The sequence below is a fragment of the Rhipicephalus microplus genome, chromosome 2 (assembly GCF_043290135.1).
Source record: "Rhipicephalus microplus isolate Deutch F79 chromosome 2, USDA_Rmic, whole genome shotgun sequence".
Classification (NCBI taxonomy): Eukaryota; Metazoa; Arthropoda; class Arachnida; order Ixodida; family Ixodidae; genus Rhipicephalus; species Rhipicephalus microplus.
In genome coordinates, this window is record NC_134701.1 from 298,941,140 (window position 1) to 298,964,606 (window position 23,467).

General features: G+C 46.9%; 1 protein-coding gene across 7 annotated transcripts in view; it reads right to left on the reverse strand.

Moving 5' to 3' along the window:
* LOC119178697 (fat-like cadherin-related tumor suppressor homolog) overlaps positions 1 to 23,467 on the reverse strand; it is an 812,220-nt gene that overhangs the window by 256,807 nt on the left and 531,946 nt on the right. For all 7 annotated transcript variants that reach the window (XR_012888480.1, XM_075882464.1, XM_075882456.1 and 4 more), the window contains one exon: positions 4,778 to 5,593. Coding sequence is in view for 6 of the 7 variants with exons in the window: in XM_075882464.1 (XP_075738579.1) it covers positions 4,778 to 5,593 (816 nt within the window). In the remaining variant the exon portion in view is untranslated. The remainder of the gene's footprint in view (positions 1 to 4,777; positions 5,594 to 23,467) is intronic.

The window sequence follows — 23,467 nt, forward strand, 5'->3', positions numbered from 1 at the left end:
TTCAGGAATAGCTCCAGAGCTCTGCGATCCCGCACACCCTCATATGTTTTTTTTCTACATTTGCCATCTCCATCCAGCTGTCAAAATAATTTGACAGGTGGCACACAAACTGCTTTGCTGTCTCAGCATTTGCAGGCTTGCACCCACGAAACCACTCTCGAAAGCCTTCTATTGTCAACCGAAATCATTTCAGCAGTGCCTTTTTCACCTTATCATAGTCCATAGATTCATAGACGGGCATCCTACCAAAAAAGCATATAGCTTTCCTGACCAGACACAAACTCAGTGTTGTTGCCCACTCTCCTGTTTTCTTTCCTTGACGCCTTGCAATCTGCTCAAATCTGTGCTAATATGCATCCAAATCATCACGTTTTTCATCGAATGGGGCCATAAACTTTCTTTAATATACTCGGGTGGGTTTGGATGATTGCAACCCGAGGATGTTGACATCACACACTGTTTGTTGTGCAGCATATCATTTAGTTGTGCTAATCTCAATTTTAATTCAAGAAGCTTTTTCTGACATTTGAACTCATGCTTCAGTTTCTCTCGTTCATACTCCCATTCCCTCTCTTTCAGAGCAATCTGCTTGTCCTGTTCTCTCAGGCATTTTCAAAAAACTTTAGGGTCTCCTTCGTAGTCGCTCCTTAGTCCTTGGCTATCACCGTGAAGCGCGATACTCTGCGAGTATCGGTGACTGGACAGGAAAAGAATCCTGGCAGGATCGCCAACTGTTTTTATCACGATCTTGAAAGCGATTTTTAGTGGAGATAGATCCTGAGGACGCTGGTCGGCACAGCAAACATGATTTGTTAACAAACAAGAAGAAAAACTAGAAGAAAAAATTTAACACAGAATAAACAAATAAAAAACTGTGAAAACCTAGAACACTACTGACAAAATCACCATAAGCAAACTCATAATATTCAGCTGCTCCTAATTACAGTCTAATTGCTGTCCCTAACTTCAGTCTCGCCACCTAGACCTTGTCCTCTGATCGTAGCCCTAATGGAAGCATCTTACTTGGCTCCGTCGATTGTTACGTCCAAACTGCTTTGTCCGACGCCGTTGTTCCGGATAATCTTGCTAAAATCGTAGCTCCGCTACACCATGGTCACGCTGCACTGCCGTAAGCCAGTCCCAGGTTGCATTTGGTGATGTGGCACATTGTCATTGTTCATTAGTCCTAGGACGAGACCGGCCCTCTTGAAGTCACAACATGGCTTCCTGGGGATTACTGTGGGCCAATGTTCGAAGGGTGACTGTGGTGGGAGCGTGCAGACCAGTCAAAAGATGCTGCAGCACCTTCGAGAAGTCTCGTCTGAGCATCGCCGAGGTTAAGGGCCACGCCACGAAGTTCCAGCGTCGCGGCCTCCGAAGCCGAACGTCCGCTGCGTCCCAGGGCAGAACGTAGCTACCACAGAGCAAGAAAGACAAGAGGGGAAACTCGGAGCCGGCGCCAGCGTGAGTTCGCGCCTCGATAATGTCACCCTGGGAGAGAAGGTTGGGAACGTGTGCGCAGCGATTCTTTCCGCGACGCACAGAATTATTTGTTTACCGCCGCAAGAGAGCACGTGCACCAGCAGTCTCCGACGGCGCTCGGGGAAAACTAGGTAGTTCTGCTACATCTGCCACTTGCCGATTCCACCGTGCTACTGGATGCGGCTATGAAAGTTTTTCACCAGTTCGGTTTGCCAAAACAAAATGAAGTAAGTAGAGCATGTTAGGGTCAGCATCTATATTTATTTATATTAGATCATATGTTCTTTGGACAACAAAAAAAAGTAAGTGGTCGAATTTAAAAAGCATACAATCTTTATTTGTAGCTAGGCACGTGCCTAAATTAACTCATTGTGTAGCTTGAGGATAGATTTTGCATGTTCATTGATATAACAGCGCTATACAGATATACTATGCGGGAAAGAAAGACAGAAATTCAGGAAGCACCTTCGAACAGATGGCAGCAGCTAATTCAACAGAAGAGCGGAGGCTGCCGCTTGCTTCGAGCTGTGAATAAATACTGCATAAAAAAATGCATCTGAACTTTCAACACTCCGTGTGGCGAAGAACGGCAGCAAAAATTGGTGAGGCCTATAGAGAACAAAAATGAAAAGGAAGCGACTACGCCTAAGAAAATTATTTTTACAGTGGTACAGTCGGCAGGAACGACAGTACGCCAAGTTTAAATCTACCGACATCTGTGACCAGCCTGGGTTCTCGTAGCTCCCTGATGCGATACTTTACGTTTTAAACGGAGTTTACTCGTATCCAGAAATAAAGCCAAGAATTGGCTGGAATATCACTGGAATTGCCGATAAAAGCAACGCCAAATGATTGAAGGTTTGAGGATACTCGTCATGAGTCAGAAGTCCTGGGCAAACATTTTACCAACCTCCAAACTTCAAGGTAAGCTACATTGTGAAAAAGCGTGGTTCTCAGCTTTACGCGCTCGAGTGTTGTATCTTGGCAGGAATGAATGGTTCTCACTAAGTTCCAACATAAAACAAACTTCGGAAGAGCATGGACACACGAGAAAAGCCTTTTTTCTATTCTTTCTTCTATTCTATATTTTTTTTAATATGGAGGGCTCTGTGGCATATATATTTTTTTTATTAGGGCATACTGTACACTATGTTCTCCCGAATAATGTATGTACCCTCGCGTGCAAAGGTGAAAGAGTGAAAGCGAACCAGTTTAGCGCTTGTGGACCATCCGGGTATGGCCTCTCTCCCACAGAGCTCTGGCTAGCTTGGCAAAAACACGTCATAACGTTTTGCCGTCCTGCATAGCGAGTGTATCTGAGCTATGCACTGATACACTGAGCAGTGAACATAGACGTGCAAGCAGATGACGCTTCTCGGGTCTGCCGCTTCGGCACAGCAGTTCGGCCGTGGTTCTGTAGATGGCGCTGTAAGGACGTTTGCTGCAACTATTGTGGCTGACAGAACGCGGCGCGGAAAGGTGTTGAGTTTCCCCTTCTGTCTAATTTTCCTCCGTGGTAGCTACCTATGCGACCGTCTTCTTCCCTAGCCATGTAAGCAATGCCAGCTCATCGCAAATTCCTCTTGCTCGTGTCACGCGCTTCGAGCTGTGTGCTACGCCCTGCACGTGCTCGCGCCTGTACCACGAGCTTCTCTTCTCACTTCGTAGTCTTCATCTTCTTTTTACCTCATGACAGGGCAAGCAGAGCATGTAGCAAGAACACAAGAGAGAGAGAGAGTGAGAATTTATTAGAAAGCAGAGAGGTCGGCCTGAGCTAGTTCGCTCTAGCCTGCTACTCTACACAGGGGATAAGGGAAAGGGGTTGGAAGAGGGATGAAGGGTGATGATGGGGACAAGAAGAGTTGGTGCGTATGTACAGTAGCCACTTAGCATAGTACCCTACAGTCTAGTTTCTAGTTCAGTGCTTTTTATAAAGTCTAGAACAGCCTTTGTAGCAGTTTTTGACACTGTTTGGTCGTTCATTGCTGACAATATGTGGCTTTCACTTAATGGTGTTCGTCCAATGCTTGCCAAAATTGCAGTTAGCATTTTTCTTTGCGCCAATAATGCACAGTCACAAATTATGTGAGCTATCGTTTAACGCACTTGGCAGCGTTCACAATTCGGGCTGTCCGCAGGGCCGATTAGGTGGGTGTAGTGGCGGCAAGAACACAAGATGGTCATTAAGAGTAATGGGCCGCAAAGGCATGAAGTCCAGTGGGTAGTTAAAGTTAAGAAAGAAAATTGTGAGGATAACATGGTGGCAGCTAGCACCGGACTAGGTTAACTGTGAAAACATAGGACAGGCCTTTGCCTTGTAATGGGTGTACCCCCACTGATGATGAAGATGAATGCATAACTTCATCTTCATGTCATGCTGTGGTAGGCACCATTATATGCTATGAAAAAAGCAAAACATATGGCAAATGAAGTTCTTCCTTCTTTGCTGTTACAGTGCAATATAAAGATGAAAGCACATTGCGAACAAGTGAGAATGAACATCTTCGTTTTTGCATCCTGGACCCTTGCACAGATCGATCGTCGAGGCTTTCTTCCAAACATAAGCGCATTACATTACATAAGCGCATTCTGGTATAAGCATCACTTGACTCCACAAACCACTGCATGGTACACACCTGACCGCAAAAACTATTGTGGGATGCATTTCTTGAAGTTACATTTTCATAAAGCTTACTCACATTACCTGCAATGATATATTCCTTCACAGGGTGCACGACAGAGTATTAAGAGATATTATGGCCAACATTTTGTGCCGTTTGAGTGGTTAGCTTGTGTGTCACCTTCCACAGTCTGTAGTGTACTCATTAAGGACTCGCATGTTATCTTCGCACTTGGCTGGCTTGAGAAATTTACAGGCAAGAGAAATATGCAAAGCACACATTTGGCTTTTGAAAATATGGTGTGTCAGCGCAGAACCAATGCTTCACACACTCTGCATTAAGGTGGTGCTTTTTTAAGCCACTGTGCTGTGGTATATACCACACAAACATCACAAGAAAACTGCAATGTTTTTTAGCGTTGGTTAAAGTAAACCAACCTGTGTCAGCACTATAAAATACTGCTGGCCACTAGGTGATTGAGTTTTTTGTTGCCTTGGAAAGAATAAGCAGGACCAGTTGGCCATGAGAAGTCGCTAACCTAGTGAGGATAATAAGAATGCACCATAAATGAGAATGCAATTCAAAGACTGAAACTTGCCATTCACTGTGCAATTTGGCGAGCTGAAAATAGCCATCCTCATTCAGACAAAAAAAGGAAAACAAAGAGAACGTACCACCAGGTCTCTGAGACGAACACCCAGGGCTGTCCTCACAGCCCGAAGCAGCTGCCGCCGATCTGCAGCCACAAAACGTGCAGTCGTGGTTCCTGTGAGACGCAGTGCAATGGAGGCCTTGAGCAGCTCCTCGGATACAGCCACGACATGCACTGTCACTGGCGCGTGCGTTGGCGGGGTGCTGCTGTCCGAAGCAGTGACATTGAGCACGTAGCTGCCCGCATCGAGGCCTGGTAATGCCCGTAAGGTTCCGTCATCCCGGTCGAGCACAAACAGCGAGGCATGAAGCCCCGACAGAGACAGGCTAACATGGTCGTACGGGTCCTCGTCCGTGGCGTGCACCGTGCCCAGCAGACCTCCGGGAAAGTCGTCCAAGAAGGAGCAGACGAGTACATTCAGGGGCTGCACCTGCGGTCGGAACCGGCTTTTCTGGATGGCCAACACGGTGACATGTGCCTCTGCCGATAAAGGTGGGCTGCCAGAGTCGTAGGCACGCACGCGCAGCTCATGGCGCGACTGGGGGGGAAGCGGCCGGGCCAGTTGCAACTCGTGGCCCTTAACACGAAAAAACGAGGGCTCCTCCACTTGCAGCCGAAATGGAGGTCCGTGCAACGGTGAGTCTGCGTCACTGAGTGAGAAGCGCAGCACCGTCCAGCCAGCCTGGCGACCCTCGTGAACCACAGCTGTGTAGTTGCTCTGATCGAAGCGCGGCGGATGATCGTTGACGTCCAGCACCTCCACGTGCACCAGGGCTTGGGCCGACAATGGGGGCGTGCCTCCATCCCAGCACTCAACTTCCAGCACATATCTGCTGACCTGCATTTCCTTCACTCCTCAGACACCACTCGTACACATACACCCAGTCACAAGGCACATCTTTATGCAGTATATGTACTGTCAAGGTACTTCATCATAAGTTAAAAGGTAAATTGCTGGTATTTACTGATACGAAAACAGCAGGAACTAAGGCGCGAAAATGTGCTAGTCAAGCCCTAGTAACAAAATGTAGGACATACCAATCAGGGGAAGGGAGGTGAGCACAGTGAATTGAGAACTCAAGCACTATAATTCATATCTAAACTTTTGCGAAGAATTTTCTCTTTCTACATTTTTGTCATCTCTGAAACCGAGTAATAGAGTGAGCGATACAAGTTGTTTTCAAATATAAATCTGTGCAAATAATGCTAATTATAGATCCCTGTATTATGCTCTACACTCTTACTTGATAAAGCGATAAACATAGACATAAAAATTTGGACAATCTAAAAGTACTAACTTAAAAAATTGGCCCCATATCTACATGCTTCACTGCAAATGTCATCGAAAGACGATAGTCTTGCGTCTGGAGAGAGTGAAAAAAACGTTTGATTTTCTGCACGACGAAATCGGTGAATTGTATACTGGAGCCACTGCGTTAGTAGAGAGCCTCAATCTGTGCAGGAAAGGTGAACGAGCGCATTAAGGCACGTTAGACACAAGCGCTATCTGGCAGTTATCTTCGAAAACAAAAGAAGGCATGCGTGCCTGTCTCGGAGGCGATAAGGTGTAGAATGCAAAGTGACGGGCAGGTGCCACAATCGTGTCGTCTTAGTTTCAAAGCGTTGGAAACACTTGCCCTTTTGAGCATCACGTTGCATTGTCAGCGCAGCGCGATAAACACTACAGTCCTTAGAATTACTTCTGTATGCCTTCTCTAGTATAAGAACACATACAAATTATTGACCTCTTGTTATGGTGGCTCAGATATGTGCAATAGTTGCTTTTTAATTGATAATCACACAAGTATGAACGCCAAAACTTTAGCAATAGTAGCGGGCGCTGCGGAAGGGGTTGGCCGTTCGGAATATCGTTTGGGGCCGTTTAGGGTATCGTTACGGCAAACAAACAGACAAATGTACAAACAGACAGACAACCAAAATTTTTGCCTCGAAATACCCCAAAAAAGACCGATTTCTTTATGCTAGGCTTGTGAAAATACTTGAATGCTACGTACACGAATAGTACACCGAGAGCATCGTTGAATGATGCAGCCATAGCGACACTAGCAGCATCAGACTGGGGCATGAATTTGAAGACTGACATGGCAACAGTAATGACAGAGTGCCTAACATAGCTCCATCCCTGAACTGGCTCTTCGCCCACACAACCAACGTAATAGCTGAGCAGCATTTGTTTATAAGTCACAAGCAACTGCTCGGCGAAACCTTTCTAATATCTGTTGCAGCATTCAAGAAAAAAGCCCTCTCGTGCAGGTTTGGCACTCTTTACGATGGCATAGTATGGGACCAAACAATTCTCGGGGTCCCCAACGCACATGTATGAGCCAAAGTTCTGTCCTATGAGGAAGCAGGCCCTCAAGCTGCGAAAAGCCAGTAGAAGTTGGACGCGACTTGGAAGCGCTTTACATGTCAACGCAGTGTTTGAAAAAAAAAAAAAAAATGAACGCCACTCGTTTCACTGGCTCTGCATTTGAGTCTGCTGAGTGGCTGCATTCAGGATAGTGTTCACAGCCAAAAGGAAATTCAGCCTGCTTCCAAGCCTCCAGTAGGTGCCTGTTTTCATTGCTGCAAAATAACACTTATGGAACCACCTTCGAGAAGTTGTCAGATCAAGAAAAAGAAATGCCATTCTTGTAACATCATAAGGCAGTTCACGTCGGTTCGTCATAGGCGATAGGAGTCGATGCAGGTTACCCCCGTACAAGACACTGACTCCAACACTGCTATAGTCTTGTCTGTGCATGTTGTGCCGATCGGTCCGAAGGACTTGTGTATCCCTATGGTCCTCGCAGATCTTATAGATACTGGTAGATACCAGAGTCACTGTGTCGTTCATCACATGACAGTTTTTTTTAGGCGTTATATTGTCACGCACATTTCTTATTTTCACTTTTGTTTGATTTGGTTTTTGCCCACAACGCCTGGGTCAGGAATGCTCAGTGCATTGTGGATGGTTCTGTTAAGATTGCTGGCAACAAGCGAACACTTGAGATTATTCCAGAGCTTGCGCGAAAACCAGTGATAAGGCTGGAATATTCGAGGACACATGTATGAATGCCGCTGCGCTTCACTGCTTGTCAGTTGATCGCCGGCTGACGCTGTGTTCGCCGCTATCAGTGCTAGTGTCTCGCTGTTGTCTGACTTTCCGTTCACGTGTCCACAACTTAGGCCCAAAAATAGTTTAACCTGAGCACCCAGTCTGCTCCCACCGTCCACGTCTGGTCCCTTCGTCCGCACGCGTTGGCTTCGGAGAGATATGGGTCGGCCTAGCCTGGCCACGCACTAGGACACCACATCACTCTTTGTCCTAGCGTTCGGAAGAGGGGGGGGGGGGGTGTGAGTGACAAAAGGTAAGCGTTCACCGCAGGGCAAGGCGCCGTCGACAAAGTCCGAACGAGCCCCAAACAAAGGGAGCCGACAAACGGAAAAGAAATGCATGTTTACCCCTTGTCGTCTCAGAGAGGTTCTTTCTAACCCCCGATGCGCGCGCGCGAAACGTTCCGAGAGGCTTTGGGCACGGCGCCACAGTCGACATCCGCTACCGGGTGAGAGGGGTTAAGCGTCACTGCCTGCTCTCCCAGCACGGCAGACTGCGGAGGAGGGGAGTAATGTCGGGACATTAGAAAGCAGAAATAAGCGGCAAAGCCCGCGTAAAGGCAGCAGACTAGCCTTACTTCCCACAAACCACAGCTTCTCGTATACAAGCTATGCCGTCATCTAAGCACTACGAACCACCGATCTTTTGAGATGATCCGATCTATTGTGGAAGAAGACCTGCGAAAATGCTTCTTTCAGGGCAGCCTTCAGCAACTCCCTCGCAGACGTCATAAGCCAGGAGATCCAGCAATTGCTTGGTGTTCCTCACCTTGCAGAGCTGCAGCTGCAAACTATGAACTATGTTACAGCAGCCTGCCATCACGCCACTCTTCACGCCCATGCCAAGACGCCCCCTCGTCGCATTTCCGTCGCCATATGGCACCACCGCCACACCACCACCATCAACGCCCTACCATTCGCCTGCTGGACAATGCAGCGTGCCAAGGAAAACCGATATTTGGGGTGTACCTTACAACCGCCCCCTCTGCTATCACTGCAGAGAGGCCAGCCACACCTACCCATGTTGCCAGCACTGACAAATGGATATATGGGGCTTCGAGGTGAACGCACTGTGTCCACAATAGGGTGAGCGACCACTACGCTCTCTGTTGGCTAGCTAACTTGACAGACCCCTCAGGTCGCCTTGCACGGTGGAGTCTGCAACTTCCGGAATTCGACATCACCAAATCAGGTCGAAGGCGCTCTGACGCCGGCTGCCTGTCCCGCACCCCTGTTGACCAACCGCAGCAGAACAATGAAGATGGTGACTGCTTCATGAGAACCTTAAGCGTTAATGATTTTGCAGAATGACAGTGAACCGATCCTGAAATCAAGGGCCCTGTGGAATACCTCGCGGGCAAGGCTGCCCTTGTTTCAAAGATATTCAAGCGAAGACTGGTGTCCTTTTTCTTGCACAACGGCATCCTTGTCAAAAAAAAAAAAACTTCTTGTCACATCGAGCCACCAACCTCATCGTAGTACCTTTGGCATTACGTCCAGAAGTTGTAGATGCTGTGCATGACGAACTGAGAGCTGGACACCTTGAATTTTCCCATACGCTAGCGAGGATACAGCAAAGTACTACTGGCCCCGCGTCACTGCTGATGTCACTCAGTACGTAAAAACCTGCCAAGACTGTCAGCAACAGAAGATACCGCCAACTAGACCAGCTGAACTTCTGCAGCCCATCAAGCCACCTCGCCGGCCGTTCCAGCATATGGTCATAGACCTACTGGGACCATTCCCAATGTCGAATTTTGGAAACAAATGGATCATTGTAGCTACTGTATACGTCACCCACTTTGCTAAGATGAAGGCAGTTCTGCCAAGGTGGCGAAGTTCTTCGTAGAGAGCATCGTCCTGCATCATGATGCCCCAGAGGTGCTCATTACTGACGAGGGTATGGCAACCCCCTGCAGAGTTAACTCAGGTGATCTTGGCACACAGCCAGATAAAACACCACTGGTCTCTGCAAGTGGCTAAACAGACAATCACCAACATGCTGGCCATGTATGTCGATGTTGAACACAAGACAGGGGATGCCATCTTTCTGTACGTGACCTTTGCGTACAACAAGGGAGTGCTAAAAATGACGCGGATGTTGCCATACAAGTTGGTATACAGAAGGAACCACCACGCTTGACTCCATGCTGTCCAATATCGCTGACAAAAAAAAAACCTCCACGTGACTGTCTACCTTCAGCGCGCCATAGAAGCACAACAACTCGCCCACTTCCACATTAGGAACCAACAGACGATCGACAGCCGCCGTTACGATTTCCGACGACACTTTATGGAGTACTAATTCGGTGACCGTGTTTGGCTGTAGCCATCCGTCCTCCTGTCCATCTATCCGCCTTCATTTGGGTGCTCTCCTGGTCAACCCCTTAACTTGGCTTGAACCAAAATTATCTTGACAGGGTAAGATGGTTTGACGAATATGACGCACTGGTCAAGAGATTAATAATGCCACAATCGTGACACGCACGTCGTCAAACACTTCCCACCAGACAGCGGTACATACTCAAGGGCGGGTATCTGCTGCTAGTATAGGGGTATGTGCCACAGGTGATTGACACGTGGTATCTACCTAGGAACGACAAGAACACACTGGCAATTTTAACGCGCGAGCGCTATGAAATGCCCATTATCAGTATCGTTGACCCGAGGAATGTAAAGAATAAATGTCAGGGTCCCAGCTGGAATCGAACCCAAGCATTCTGCATGGCAATGAAGCATTTTACCCCAGAGCTACGCCAGGTCTCGGAACTACTTTTCAAATAGACGCTCATCTGAAGCCTCAGTAATGGTTGCAGTGCTGCCTACCCCATTTTATAAACATTGCATATGTGCTCCTTTGATACAGTAGTCATGTCAGGTTAACGTCAATTGTGGTTAGTTGCCATGCGCTGAAGTTGATTTATGCAGCAGTGCCCAGGGCCAGCATCTTTGCGAGCATCAGCACTTCGTATCAGTTTCTGGTTTTACTAACACCCATGTTCTAGTTGGCATTGTTGTGCAAGTGGAAATAACTGGTTATATAAATATCTGTAACATATGTCTATGCGTGCAACATTTGTACATTTATCTAGCGTCAATTCATGATGTGTCACTCAATAAAAAAATTGCTACACGGTCACTTCGCATAACGTCGGTTTCCAAGTACATGGGATCTGTTGAATTTCATTTATTCTTGTTTCTGTGTTATTGTGCTTTATTACTTGTACTTATTTATTGTTGCACTTGTGGGGGTCTCGAATTGGCGGGCGAGCACCACGCCATGCTCTTGGAGTGAACGGACACAGAAAAAACCAAACAACATACATACATTTATTTACCTAATTTCAGAACAACGATATCGTCCGCTGAATCGATACATCAATCGTTATTAACACGCTAGGACATCCTTACACAATAACACGACAAACACACACAATAACATGATAAACACAATAACACACCCAAGGCGGCGTTGCCGACGCTTGACTTACCCCGTGGGCCCCTTGGCACGCAGGTCGGGGTACCACACGCCGAGTACCCACGCTAGAGACAACCGTTCAAGGCAACCGCCACGCGCAGAGGAGGCTCGCTCAACTCTCACCCACCACCAAGGCTTTCCTTCCACCAGGGGTCACTGCTGGCGCTACCACAGTCACAACCATGATGATGATGACAGTGGTTATCAACGCCACCTACCACCCGATTGTTGTAACCCGAAACGCAGCTTCTGGGCAAGGCACGTGCGCCCCACGGTGCAAACAACTTTACAGGGGGTGTCAGCACCCTCAAATTTTTTTTAACCTTAAATCAACCCATATCTCGAAAACAAAGAGACCAGCTACACAAGCTTTAACAAAAAAAAAAAAATGACATTGCATGTCCATAATGTCCTTGCACCACGACACCGCCGCTGGTCGACACTGCTGTACTGTCCGACTCGACTTCACCTCAGTACCAGCCCCGCAACAAAAACGTTGCCGTCGGCGCGACGATCCGTCGCTAGCGCCAACACGTCTTCCAGTTGCGACCAGCACTCGCGAGAGCGCCGGACTGCAGGCTGTTGCGCAGGTCCCAGGCATCTCCATCGCCCGACCTCACGACCGCATTCCTGGCCAGCGACGCTGACGATGTGCAGGACAGCCGGCCGTGGATGACATCCGTCTCGCTGAATACATCAATAACAACAAAAAAAAACTTGAAAGAAAACAATCGAGCAGGTCCTCCGGAAGGGAGCTTCGATCTTTTTGTCCACGTGGTACGTTGGTCAGTACTGTTAGCTAATACATCGGCGGCGGCCGAGACGCCCATCAAAATAAAACAAAAAGTCATTTTTCCTAAGTCGTGCATCGCAAGATAAAAAAAAAAAATGAGGGAAACAGAGCGCAACACCTCAACACCACGATCCACCTAGTTGTGCCACGTGCGACAGGTGGCTGCGCAGAGCCTTAGGTCTAATGAGTCGCTCGGCAACAACCGGCATCCACCCAGCACCCAGCCTAGGCGCAGAAGAGGCAGCCGTGAGGAGACATCCACTCTGTGAGGTGGCCCCCATCCACCCACGAGGCTTCCGTATTCGCTCCCTTCGGGCCTGGCCTACAAACCACGTGCTCTAGGCCTTGCTCACCCCAGGATGCAGGCCGCATGGCTCTCATCCCAATTCAACAACGGTTTTGAAAACTAACACCAACAAAAAAGAACAACACTTGCGAGCAAAAAAAATAAAAATTCAACCAGCCAACAAATTCAAACACGTTACAAAACCAATCTCCTCGCTTCTCAACAAAGCACACCACCGACACTAGCGGCTTCTGGGCGCACGCAGGCCGGGGTACCAGGACCCATGCTAGAGACAATCGTTCGCGGCAACCGCCACACGCAGAAGAAGCTCGCTCAACTCTCACCTGCCACCAAGGCTTTCCTTCCACCAGGGTTCACTACTGGCGCTCCCACCGTCACAACCATTATGATGATGACAGTGGTAATTAACGCCACCTACCACTCGGTTGTTGTAACCCAAAATGCGTCTTCTGGGCGAGGCACCTGCGCTATACGGCGCAAACAATGTTACAGAAGGTGCCAGCACCCCCACGTACTTTATTCTTGTTCAAAACAATACACCTATATGACAAAGATAAATATGATACATGTGGTGTCGTGGCACCACCTGTGAGTGGCGCGTGCACTGAGTGCACCCTAGTGTGTACTCTGTCAACAGATGTCGTCTGTAACGGCACACACGTGATTGCATGCAGCCAATCACGTGTGTCCGCGTGTCCGTTGTGTGTCGTTCAATAAATGGCCGCTGGCCGGCTCAGTCTTTGTTGGGCTTCCGTGGGCTCCGGTCAACTCACTTCTACTGCGCGTGTCGGGGGCGCGTGCCGGCGCACGTTGCGTCTCGCGTTCAGTTGTCGGGCCCTCGCCGTCGGACGCCACTCGCCGACACAACAATACAATATGTGAATATCTATAAAATTTTCTCCCTTCCTTTCAAGATACATTTCATAACCACAGCATTCAGAAAAATTCGCTTACATTCAAAGAGACAATAAATGAGTATACCAGTACATACAAAAATTTCCTTTTAAATGCATGAACGAAAACTATAGTTTAAAAATTTTTTCAGAACACTATGAAACAAAAAAAAAGCTTCTGTCACGTCGCAAAATGCAGAAATGACACTTGTGCATGCGAAAAATGCTACACTTCTGCTTACCTAGAACGTGCTTACCTAGAAAATATTCGCAGGGCGAAAGATATGTTCCTTCAGAAAGATATATACCTTCAGAAACTATTAACCAATAACACAAAAAAATTCTGGTAGGTGATAAATCCTGAAGATAGGCACAATGTAACACTCACCAATGAAGAACGTGAAGTGGTCGAGGATGTAGAGTGTGCAAACTTTTTATTACAGCCTTTGTATCTATATCTACAAGAAAGCCGACCAGCCAAATATTCAACGTGTACTAATACAACTGTTATGCCAACTAATACATTTTTCTCAAATAGTATCTTATCGTTAATCGACAAGCTTAAACTCACATCATCAGACGGCATGGATGACACCAATGCAAAACTGTTAAAAAATACTAAACATGTCAGAGCAGTTTTCCTGCGTTTGCTGTTCTCACAGGCACTTTCAACAGGTGAAGTGCCATATTGCTGGAAGGTTCTTCCCATCTATAAAACAGGTGACAGCGATTGCCTGTTTAATTATCGCCCTCTTTCGTTCAGGAGTATGCCCTGTAAACTCACGAAATATCTTACATACACAGAAATCATGAAGTTTCTTGACTCGAACAAATGCTTTCATTTTTAGCAGCATGGGTTCTACAAAGGTTTCTACTGCGAAACACAACTGGACATTTTCCTGCATATTATTCACAGCAACTTAAATTGTGACCTCCAAACAGACGTACTATTCCTAAATTTTGCAAAAGGGTTCAACAAGGTGCCACACCAACACCTATTATTTTAAACTTTCTCTTGCAAATATTAACCCCGACATTTTGCAATGAATAGAAGCGTTCCTGACAAACCGTTCCCAATTCGTTACAGTTAACAACTGCAAATCTAGCCTCTTCCCAATGACGTCTTGCAACGTTCGTTTGTGTGTGGACGACTGCGCTATATATAAAAAAATTATTAGCCCATCGAATCAAGACTTACTTTAGGAGGCCATTAACTGTCTACAGCAATAATGCGACTGTTGGTTAACGGATTTTAATCCTGAGAAGTGCAAACTGGTTGTATTTTCTCATCGTCGCGATCTATTTCTTTATCAATACACAGTAAGTCACATTTCTATGTGGGCTGCAGTCATACAAGAACCGTGTTACCATATCGAACGACTTTTTCTGGCGCACAGACGTCACTAACATAATTTCATCTGCTAATGAATCACTCATTAATCTCAAGTGGTATCACAAATGTGCCCCCAAAATTGTAAAACTACTACCAGGCAATAGTCAGAGTGAAACTTGAATATGCATCCGCCATATCGAATCCTCCCCAAAACCTATCTCATGAACGCACTTGAAGCCATTCGAATCCGCGCCACAAGGTTCATTCATTCTGATTACCGTATTTACTCGCATAATTGGCGCACTCGCATAATAGGCGCACCCCCAGTTTGGTCGCGCAAAATTCGATTTGTTTTAATTCCGCGCATAATAGGCGCACCCCGAACTTGACCGTGATCAGAAACTATTCTACCCCCCAGCGGTACAGTTGGAACGCGGTCCCCGCACCCTGAAGAAAAAAAGAAGGCAAATCGACGAGCAAATAAAAAAAATTCGAAGTGCAACGACCTAACCAACGTGTTTGTCGAAATAAAACTTGAAAAAAAAAAAAGCGTCCATGAGCGAAAAAAAACCCGGCTGTTCCATCAATTACTGATACCCCCCAAATCGCCGCGCTTTTTGGAGGTCACGTGTACAACGCCGGGGGCTCGATCGCCATCACCACTATCAGAGAAAAAGAAAGAAACGCCATTTTGCAAGCGGTGTGCGTATGTTGTGGTCGTGTATTGAACTTTGGTTCCACCATGGGGAAGTATGCGAGCTACCCGGCTGGGTTTAAACTGAAGGCAGTGCAGTACGCGCTGGAGCACGGCAACCGGGCTGCAAGCAGGCATTTCGGCGTTGGAAAAACCAGTATTCGGTACTGGAGGGACCAAGAAAAAAAACTTAAGGCGACGAAGAAGACACGACGGGCTTTCCGCGGTGCCAAGACCGGCAGGTGTCCGAACGTCGAAGAGCAACTGGTCCGGCATATAGGGGAGCTACGACAAGACGGCTGTGCTGTGTCGTTGGATATTGTGCAGACTGAGGCGCGCAGAATAGCCCGAGCGCGCAGGGGATCGAAGCAAAAGAGTTCAAAGCCAGCTCCGGATGGACAACTCGTTTCATGCGGCGCCATGGCCTCGCACTGCGAAGGCGGACCACCTTGTGCCAGCGCTTGCCCGCAGCATATGAGGACAAAGTGGTGGACTTCCACAGTTTTGTTATAAAGCTCCGACAGCAGAAAGACTTCATTTTGCCCCAGATCGACAATGCGGATCAGACCCCCCCTTTGCTTTGATATGCCGTGGAACACGACAGTGGAGGAGAAAGGTGCGCGGAGCGTCATCGTCAGAACGTCTGGCGCTGATAAACAACGATGCACCGTAATGCTGGCGGTGACAGGGGATGGGCGTAAGCTACCGCCTTACGTTATTTTTAAACGTAAGATGCTCCCAAAGGCAAAATTCCCTCAAGGCATCTACGTCAGAGTCCAGGAAAAAGGCTGGATGAGCACGGAACACGGAAAAACAGTCTGGGGTCGGCGGCCGGGTGGTCTGTTGTTGCCGTCCATGCTTGTCCTGGACAGTTTTCGTGGGCACCTAGTAGACGGCGTACGAGATGAGCTAAAGGAGCTGCGCACAGATCTGGCAGTGATTCCGGGCGGCCTCACATCGATACTGCAGCCTTTGGACGTGTCCTTGAATAAACCTTTCAAGGACAATGTTCGAAGGCTGTACACCACCTGGATGGCTGGAGGACAACATCAGCTGACTCCAGGTGGTAAGATTAAGAGGCCGCCTGTGGAAACGCTGTGCGCTTGGATCGTGGAAGCGTGGCAGGCGATCTCCGACGAAGTCGTCAGGAAAAGCTTCAAGAAGACGGGTATCTCGAACGCACTGGATGCGAGTGAGGATGACATGTTGTGGGGTGCGGATGATTCGGACACCGTAAACGAATCCCCGCTCGGTGAGGATGAATGTGTGATCTCCGACTCGGACTCTGAATAGGGAAAAGGAGGAACAGCTACGACTTTTGTGTAAATAAATAATACGTGTGTGTGTGCAGTTGACGGCTCTCGCTTGTTCATTAAAAGGTACGTAGGTATGTTTGTTTTATGCTGAATTAATTGGTAAACAATAAAGTCGCCTTTTACTTGACAAGTGTGCAGATTTGAAGAGCAAGAACAGAGTTGAAAAAATTTTCGAAAATTTTACCCCGCGTAATTGGCGCACCCCTAACTTCGAGCCGGATTTTCTGAAAAAAAAAAAAAAAGTGCGCCTATTATGCGAGTAAATACGGTATTCATACAACGCGAGCATATCTTACGTAAAAAAAAGAATTGAATTTGCTTGCTCTTAATATGTGCCAGCACACTGCAACCCTTTCGCTTTTCCACAAGTTCTATCACATCTCGCTTAATAAACCACCCAATATCCTCCCAGCTGCCAGAATATCTCATCGAACACAACGCACTTTTCAAGTGGGCCGTCTTCGCATGCGCACTACTAGCTTTTCCGCCTCATACTTTTGACATGCCGGTAAAGAAAGGAACAACTTGCCTCACGGATAAGAGAAGACGAAAAAGTTCTAATGCATCAGCTGTGCTTGGCCAGTTCCTATTCTCTTGATATTCTTCTCAGTCTGACAGTCCCTATCGCTCCCCTGGGTTTCGCACTCCACCCGAAATGACCTGGAGGCTCCCGTCCATCTGGAGAAACACGTGAAGCGGACTTCTAGGCGCCCTGCGCCGTACCCACCACGAGAAACATCGCCGCCAGGTGCACTCGATGCCGCATCTATGGTAGCAGTGGCAAGTACTACTCCTGCAGCCTCTGCGGAGGGAACTACAGGCCATGACCTCTTAAACAAGCGACAGCACGATGAGCAGGATACCTCCTATTCTTTGGAGGAAAATGGAGAGGATATGAACCAAGCGCCCTTCACGGTTGTGTCCTACGAGAAAGAAAGAGGTACTGGCGTTCTTGTTGTCTTTCGACCTACTGTGGAAAGCAGAAGCTTATGGAAGGTCAACCCTAACATTCTGGCATCAGCGGTTGTAATGTCGACCCAAGAGAAAGTTCTCAACCATCGCCTCAACAAGGATGGAAGCTTGGTGGTTACAGTGTCAACCCTACCCGCTGCAAACCGTTTGGTCACTGTGACTGAACTGGCTGGCGTAGCTGTAGAAGCCCGAGTTCCGTACTCATACACAGCGAAGTATGGTGAAATGCAAGATGTCCCTCTGAGCTACTGAAATGAAGAACTACAAGACTATCTACGGGATCTAGGAGTTGTTTCAGCGAGGAGGCTCACCATCTTCACACCCGAAGAGAGAGATAAAGTCAAAGAGGTACGTTGTCGAACTGTCATTTTGGAATTTACCGCAACCTAAAAGAGTTACACTTGGCTTCTGTAGTTACCCGGTTGCCGAATATGTTGGAATACAGTGTTACAAGAGTGAAAAGCATGGTCACATATCGAGACACTGCATAGGCCCGGTGCGCAGCAAAGTGTGTGCTGGGCCTCACTCGCACAAGGAATGCACATCAAGAGCACAACCTAAATGTGCAAACTGAGGTGGCCCACACCCGGCCTCATATGGAGGATGCATAAGAAAGAAGGCTGCTACACTCGCACGCAAGTTGGAGCAAGCACAAGGAAAACCACCAAAGCGGAACGAACCACCGCCTAACCCGGATGTGGCATTCAAGAGCATGAAAGACGCCTCTCAAGAGCAACCACCACAAAGCCAAAAGACATCTGCTAACACGTATGCAGATGTTACTAAAAAGAAATGTGAGAAATTGATGGTCTTGTCGTCTTCATAAAAGTCATCGCAACGTACCTCACAACTGAGGGGTAATTCTAGACGTCCAGAGCACCACAGGAAGAAATAATCACAGACAAGGAGCGTCAACTTGCAACCAATTTATTTGCAGGAGAAACTCAGGAAATATATAGCCGCACACGCATGTGCAGAGCACACTACTTCACCTAGTCACATGACCACAGACATAAACTGAGGAGGCTCAACTGGCATATTTAATCAAGCAACGAAGCGCAAAAATCAAACTCAGACTTGCGCAAGACGACTGACGTGTCACTCATACACAAGTCACCTTTTTTCTTTATCCAGAACGTTTCCATTATTTCACGGGCCAGAGCATCTGGGCTTTTGGTGAGGACAGAAACGCTTGAAAAGCTCGCCTCACAAGAACAGGAACGGCAATGCGCAGGCAAATGTGCTCCGGAATTATTTCGAATTGAAAGCTCATGTTCCCTAATTCTCACGTTCAAACACCGTCCAGTTTGGCCGATGTAAACCCGGCCACAACTAAGTGGGATTAAGTAGACCACACCCACTACGCAAACTACATACATCGAAGCATGTATTTTTCCACAGGTGGAGGCGCTCAGTGTTTTAGAAATACGTGGGCATAGGCCAGCCAGCTTTCGTGGCGCAGAAAAAACAACAGACACATTGTACCTGCTCGCCACGTTCTGAAGGTTGTACGCTACCTTATGAACATATGGAACAACCATAGGTCGTTTATCCCTCGGCTGCCTGCATTTTCGTTTGCCCTTGAACTTTTGAAGGAGGGTTTCCGAAACGGATACAATGACAGAGTTAGGATAGCCAGCTGAATGCAGCCGCCTAACCTGATTCAAGTAGCTATCCTGCATCCTGTGATGGCAAGATTTCACTAGCGCTCCCTCGAGACACATGGTTGCAATGGCTCTTTTTACAAGTTTAGAATGAGCTGCATAAAAAGGTAAAAGCTCTTTGCGCGAACGTGGATGATACGCCCAGCACACGTGTCGGTCTGAGAACATGATGCTCAAGTCTAAAAACTGCAATTTATTGTCAGTTGTAAGCTCATGCATAAACGAAAGGCCGTTAGCATGTTGTCTGAAAAGTGCTAAAATATCATCCACTGAACTAGTGGTGGTCATCAGAGGGTTAGCGTTTAAAATGACTAAAAGTCGTCCACGTACTGAAAGACTTTCAGCCCCTTTGCATCGTCAATTGCTTAAGCTAAAGCATTGTCTAAGGAGGATAAGAACATGTTACACAGCACTGGAGCGACACAAGAGCCAATGCAGATCCTTTGTCGCTGAACGTAAAGATTGCCATCATGTGATACAAAGGTTGAGGTAAAATAGAATTCCAACAACGTCATAAAGTTATCTAGAGATACGCCTGCGGCCCTCTCAAACGCTAGAACTCCGTTCGTCTCAATACAGGTTCTAACAATTTTGAATAGCTCCGAGTGCGGCACAGAATAGAAAAGGTCTTCAACATCGACTGAAAAGCCATACGCATAGCTCGGTTTGCAGCATGTCATACATGGGAAGAAGCATTTTCTGTCCCGCATACATCTCACCCACAGCAATTCAGCATTCAGCCAAGCTGTGCAAATGCAGCAACTTACTGCTATCAGACAGCCGAAGAAGTTGATGCCTTCAAGATTTCCTCCGTGGACGCTTTCACCTCTTGATATTAAACAGTGTGTCCCAGGAATCAATGAAGCGAAAAGACGTATTGCACAGACCTCACTGCAGTAGACTACTCTCTTCTACTTAGCCCAGCATTACACTCAGCATTCTCATATTTATACTGATGCCTCAACTACTCAGGAGATCTCGTCATATGGCCTATATGTTCCCTCTACAGGACAAAGTCTATCCTATTGGCTACAACGCAGGACATCATCAACGACAGCAGAACTTCATGGAATTAAAGAAGCAGTCCTCTACATCTTGCGTCAAACGGCGAACCGATTGGTGATCTTCACCGACTCTAAGGGAGCTCTACAAGCACTATTTAGCCTCTTAAAGAAAACAAATTATCACCCGATATCATTTAATATAGCATACTTACACAGTTTGGCTATTACCGCAGGTCACGCTATCGCATTTCGATGGATACCGGCTCATTGCGGTGTACTGGACAATAAAAAAAGCAGATGAAATGGCCCGCAAAAGACTTCAAAAGCAAAATCACAGGAGAACCTATTTCCCAAAATCATATGCTTCCCAGCTGGCTAAAAGGCTTGCTTCTGAAGAAAAAATGAGGCTATAGAACCTCCCGGCACATCATTATGCTTTTCTCCACTCTATCGACCCACATCTAAGGACTAGACTCCCATCCCGAATCCCTCGACACCTAGAAACTCTCTACCACCGTCTCTGGCTCAACAGTGCTTATGGAAACAATTTACGGTATCGCTTCAGTCAAGTAGACAGTCCATACTGCAATAACTGTGACTCCGTAGAAACTGTAAAACATATCTTGTTTAAGTGCCGATTGATGCCGATGAGCATGCGCTCTATGAACACTGCATGCATCTGTTAACCCAAAAAGATTTATCAGTTGATTGTACCCTGGGCCCTTTCCCCAGCTTCAAGCAACAGAGGCAGCGATGAAACTTTTATTCGCGTATTTAGACAATATTGGTCAGCTAGACAAACTGTAGGGACGCCTTGGAAACTGAAGTCATGCTGTCAGCACACGTCCCCGCGCAAGAAACAGAAAAATGTCTGTATATTTACTTTTTTTTTCTTTTCATTTTAATTCCTAATATTTTCTCTCTCTCTCTCTTCTGCCTTTCAGTCCCCAATCCCCTTCCCCACACAGAGTAGCAAGTCAGCGACACACACACACGCCGGCTAAATTCTCTGCTTTTCAATAAAGAGCTCTCTCTCTCTCACTTGCTTCACAAGATCGTTGCTATCACTTGCTCGTGCGCATTTATGGAGGACGTCACAGCACACTTTTCACAATCAAAGCGTTATTTTGTTTTTATTTCGTATTGCTTAGGTATACAAGTATTTGTGCTGACGTAATTACACGTCACCCCTTGTACTGGTGCATCTTTTTTTCTCCTCTGCGTTCAATTATATATTATGCAAAGGTATAGCACATGCATTTTTTCTATTGTATTTTCAGTTATGTTCATGCAAATTACCAACTAATGTATTCCCATCTTTTATGTAATACCCCTCCCAAGGGGTGTTTACGGTAATGAAGTGAAGTGAAGTGAAGTAAATTGTCTGCAATCCAGCATCATAAGTTCGGACTTCAAGACGAACATCCCGAGTATACCTCTTCATTTACAGTAAATGCACGAAATTATAGTGCGAGGAAAGGAAAAAGCTGAGACTTGAAAGTCACTACCCTAAAAAATTTTCTTAGAGTCTGTGTAAAACTGTCCACAAAATGCACAAAAGCCTCAGTCCACCTGGACTGAATTTACCTGTATCTTCTCAGGTTGTACTGCCTTGGAGGAATTGCGCACATGTGCTCTTTGTGAATATCCTGGGACTGAATTTTCCATGTAAACTTCAGGCCCTTATTATGAGAAGTATCCCGGCGGAAAATGATGTGTCACGCAACACCTGAGATACTGTAAGCACACCAGTTCGTTTCTGGTACTCCTCACTGGGTGGAGCTAGGCCTCTGCCATGTCAGTCATGTAACTGTAATAATGAACTCGAAAGTGCTTGCAAAGATTCTAATTTAGAGAAATAGACAAGAGGCTGTGACGGCAAGAAGCCTTAAAAAAACAAAAACATGAAAAAGAAAACACTCAAAATTGTGTGAAACAAGCATCCACACAACGCTAGGCTATACAGAAAAATGAAACCCAAACTAACAAGCCCTGTTAGGGTTGCGTCTAGCCTTAACCAATATATAGCCACTATGGCGTCTCGGTAACCAACCGTTCTCAGAGTTCACCATGCTGAATGCATGCCTTTGGTGTGTCAATGGTTCATCGAGTCCATCTTAAACAACCTCCACAAGCTCCTCAGGTCGCCGTCGGTTGCTTTCATCCAACGAGCAGCTTGTCGCCAGTGTCCCAGTGGTCATCGTAGTCTTCGGACTAGCCTGGTTAGGCCTAACTCGTCAATGATGCTGTTCCATGTTGCCAGACCCAACTGATGACGAAGCACTTCGATGACTGGTGTGGGCTGCTACCATGCGGAAAAGCTGTTGCCCCACTGAGAACTGCTGTGAAGAGGTGCCGCAAGTCTGGGCAATCTCACTCAGGTCTCCTGAGGTCGATGACCATTCACCGGACCTCTTACGCTGACATCCTTCAGAACCGGGTGGCAACTGCTTCTGTGGCTGTAGCGACGCTAGCTTCCCTGATCTTCGCAGCTTGACCGAGTTTCAACAGAACAGTCTCAGCCCATCCTTTTAGGTTTTCCACCACTGCTCAATTCGCCGATCCCGTATGTGAACGTGGCGCGTGTGCGCACTATCGTGTCGTAGTGCATTATCCCTGCATTGTGCTATTTGGCACGTGCCTCATGCCCTTTTACTGATGACATTGGCCCCCCTTTTAAGAGCTCTTTCTCAAAAATTGTTCTTGTCCTTCCTTTTAATGGTTTCGGCCCTCTCTTCTGCCGGTGTCATCAGTTGTGGCCACTCATGCGCGGGCTGGCGCATCACTTTCCATATCTGCACGCTTTCACTTGTCACACCACGACAATATCAGGCGATTGGCTAATTCACTGCACCAACACATCAAAAGTACACTCACACTGTACAACAGTGTTTCATGGTCCAGTATGTACAACTAGCTTATCCTCTCTACACTGTTTTACAACATCATGAGGACACCTCATTTGCAACTTTTCTGGCCAAGTCTTACACAAAGTGCCTTACATCTTCATATATTCCTGGCCGAAAGGCCTCTCTGGTCACTTCCCTGCATAAGCTATGGTGATCTCTACTACCCTTTGCAAAGTGATATTATAACATTCTAATACCATCACTTGTCTAATTGCAGCTCCATTTTGATAAA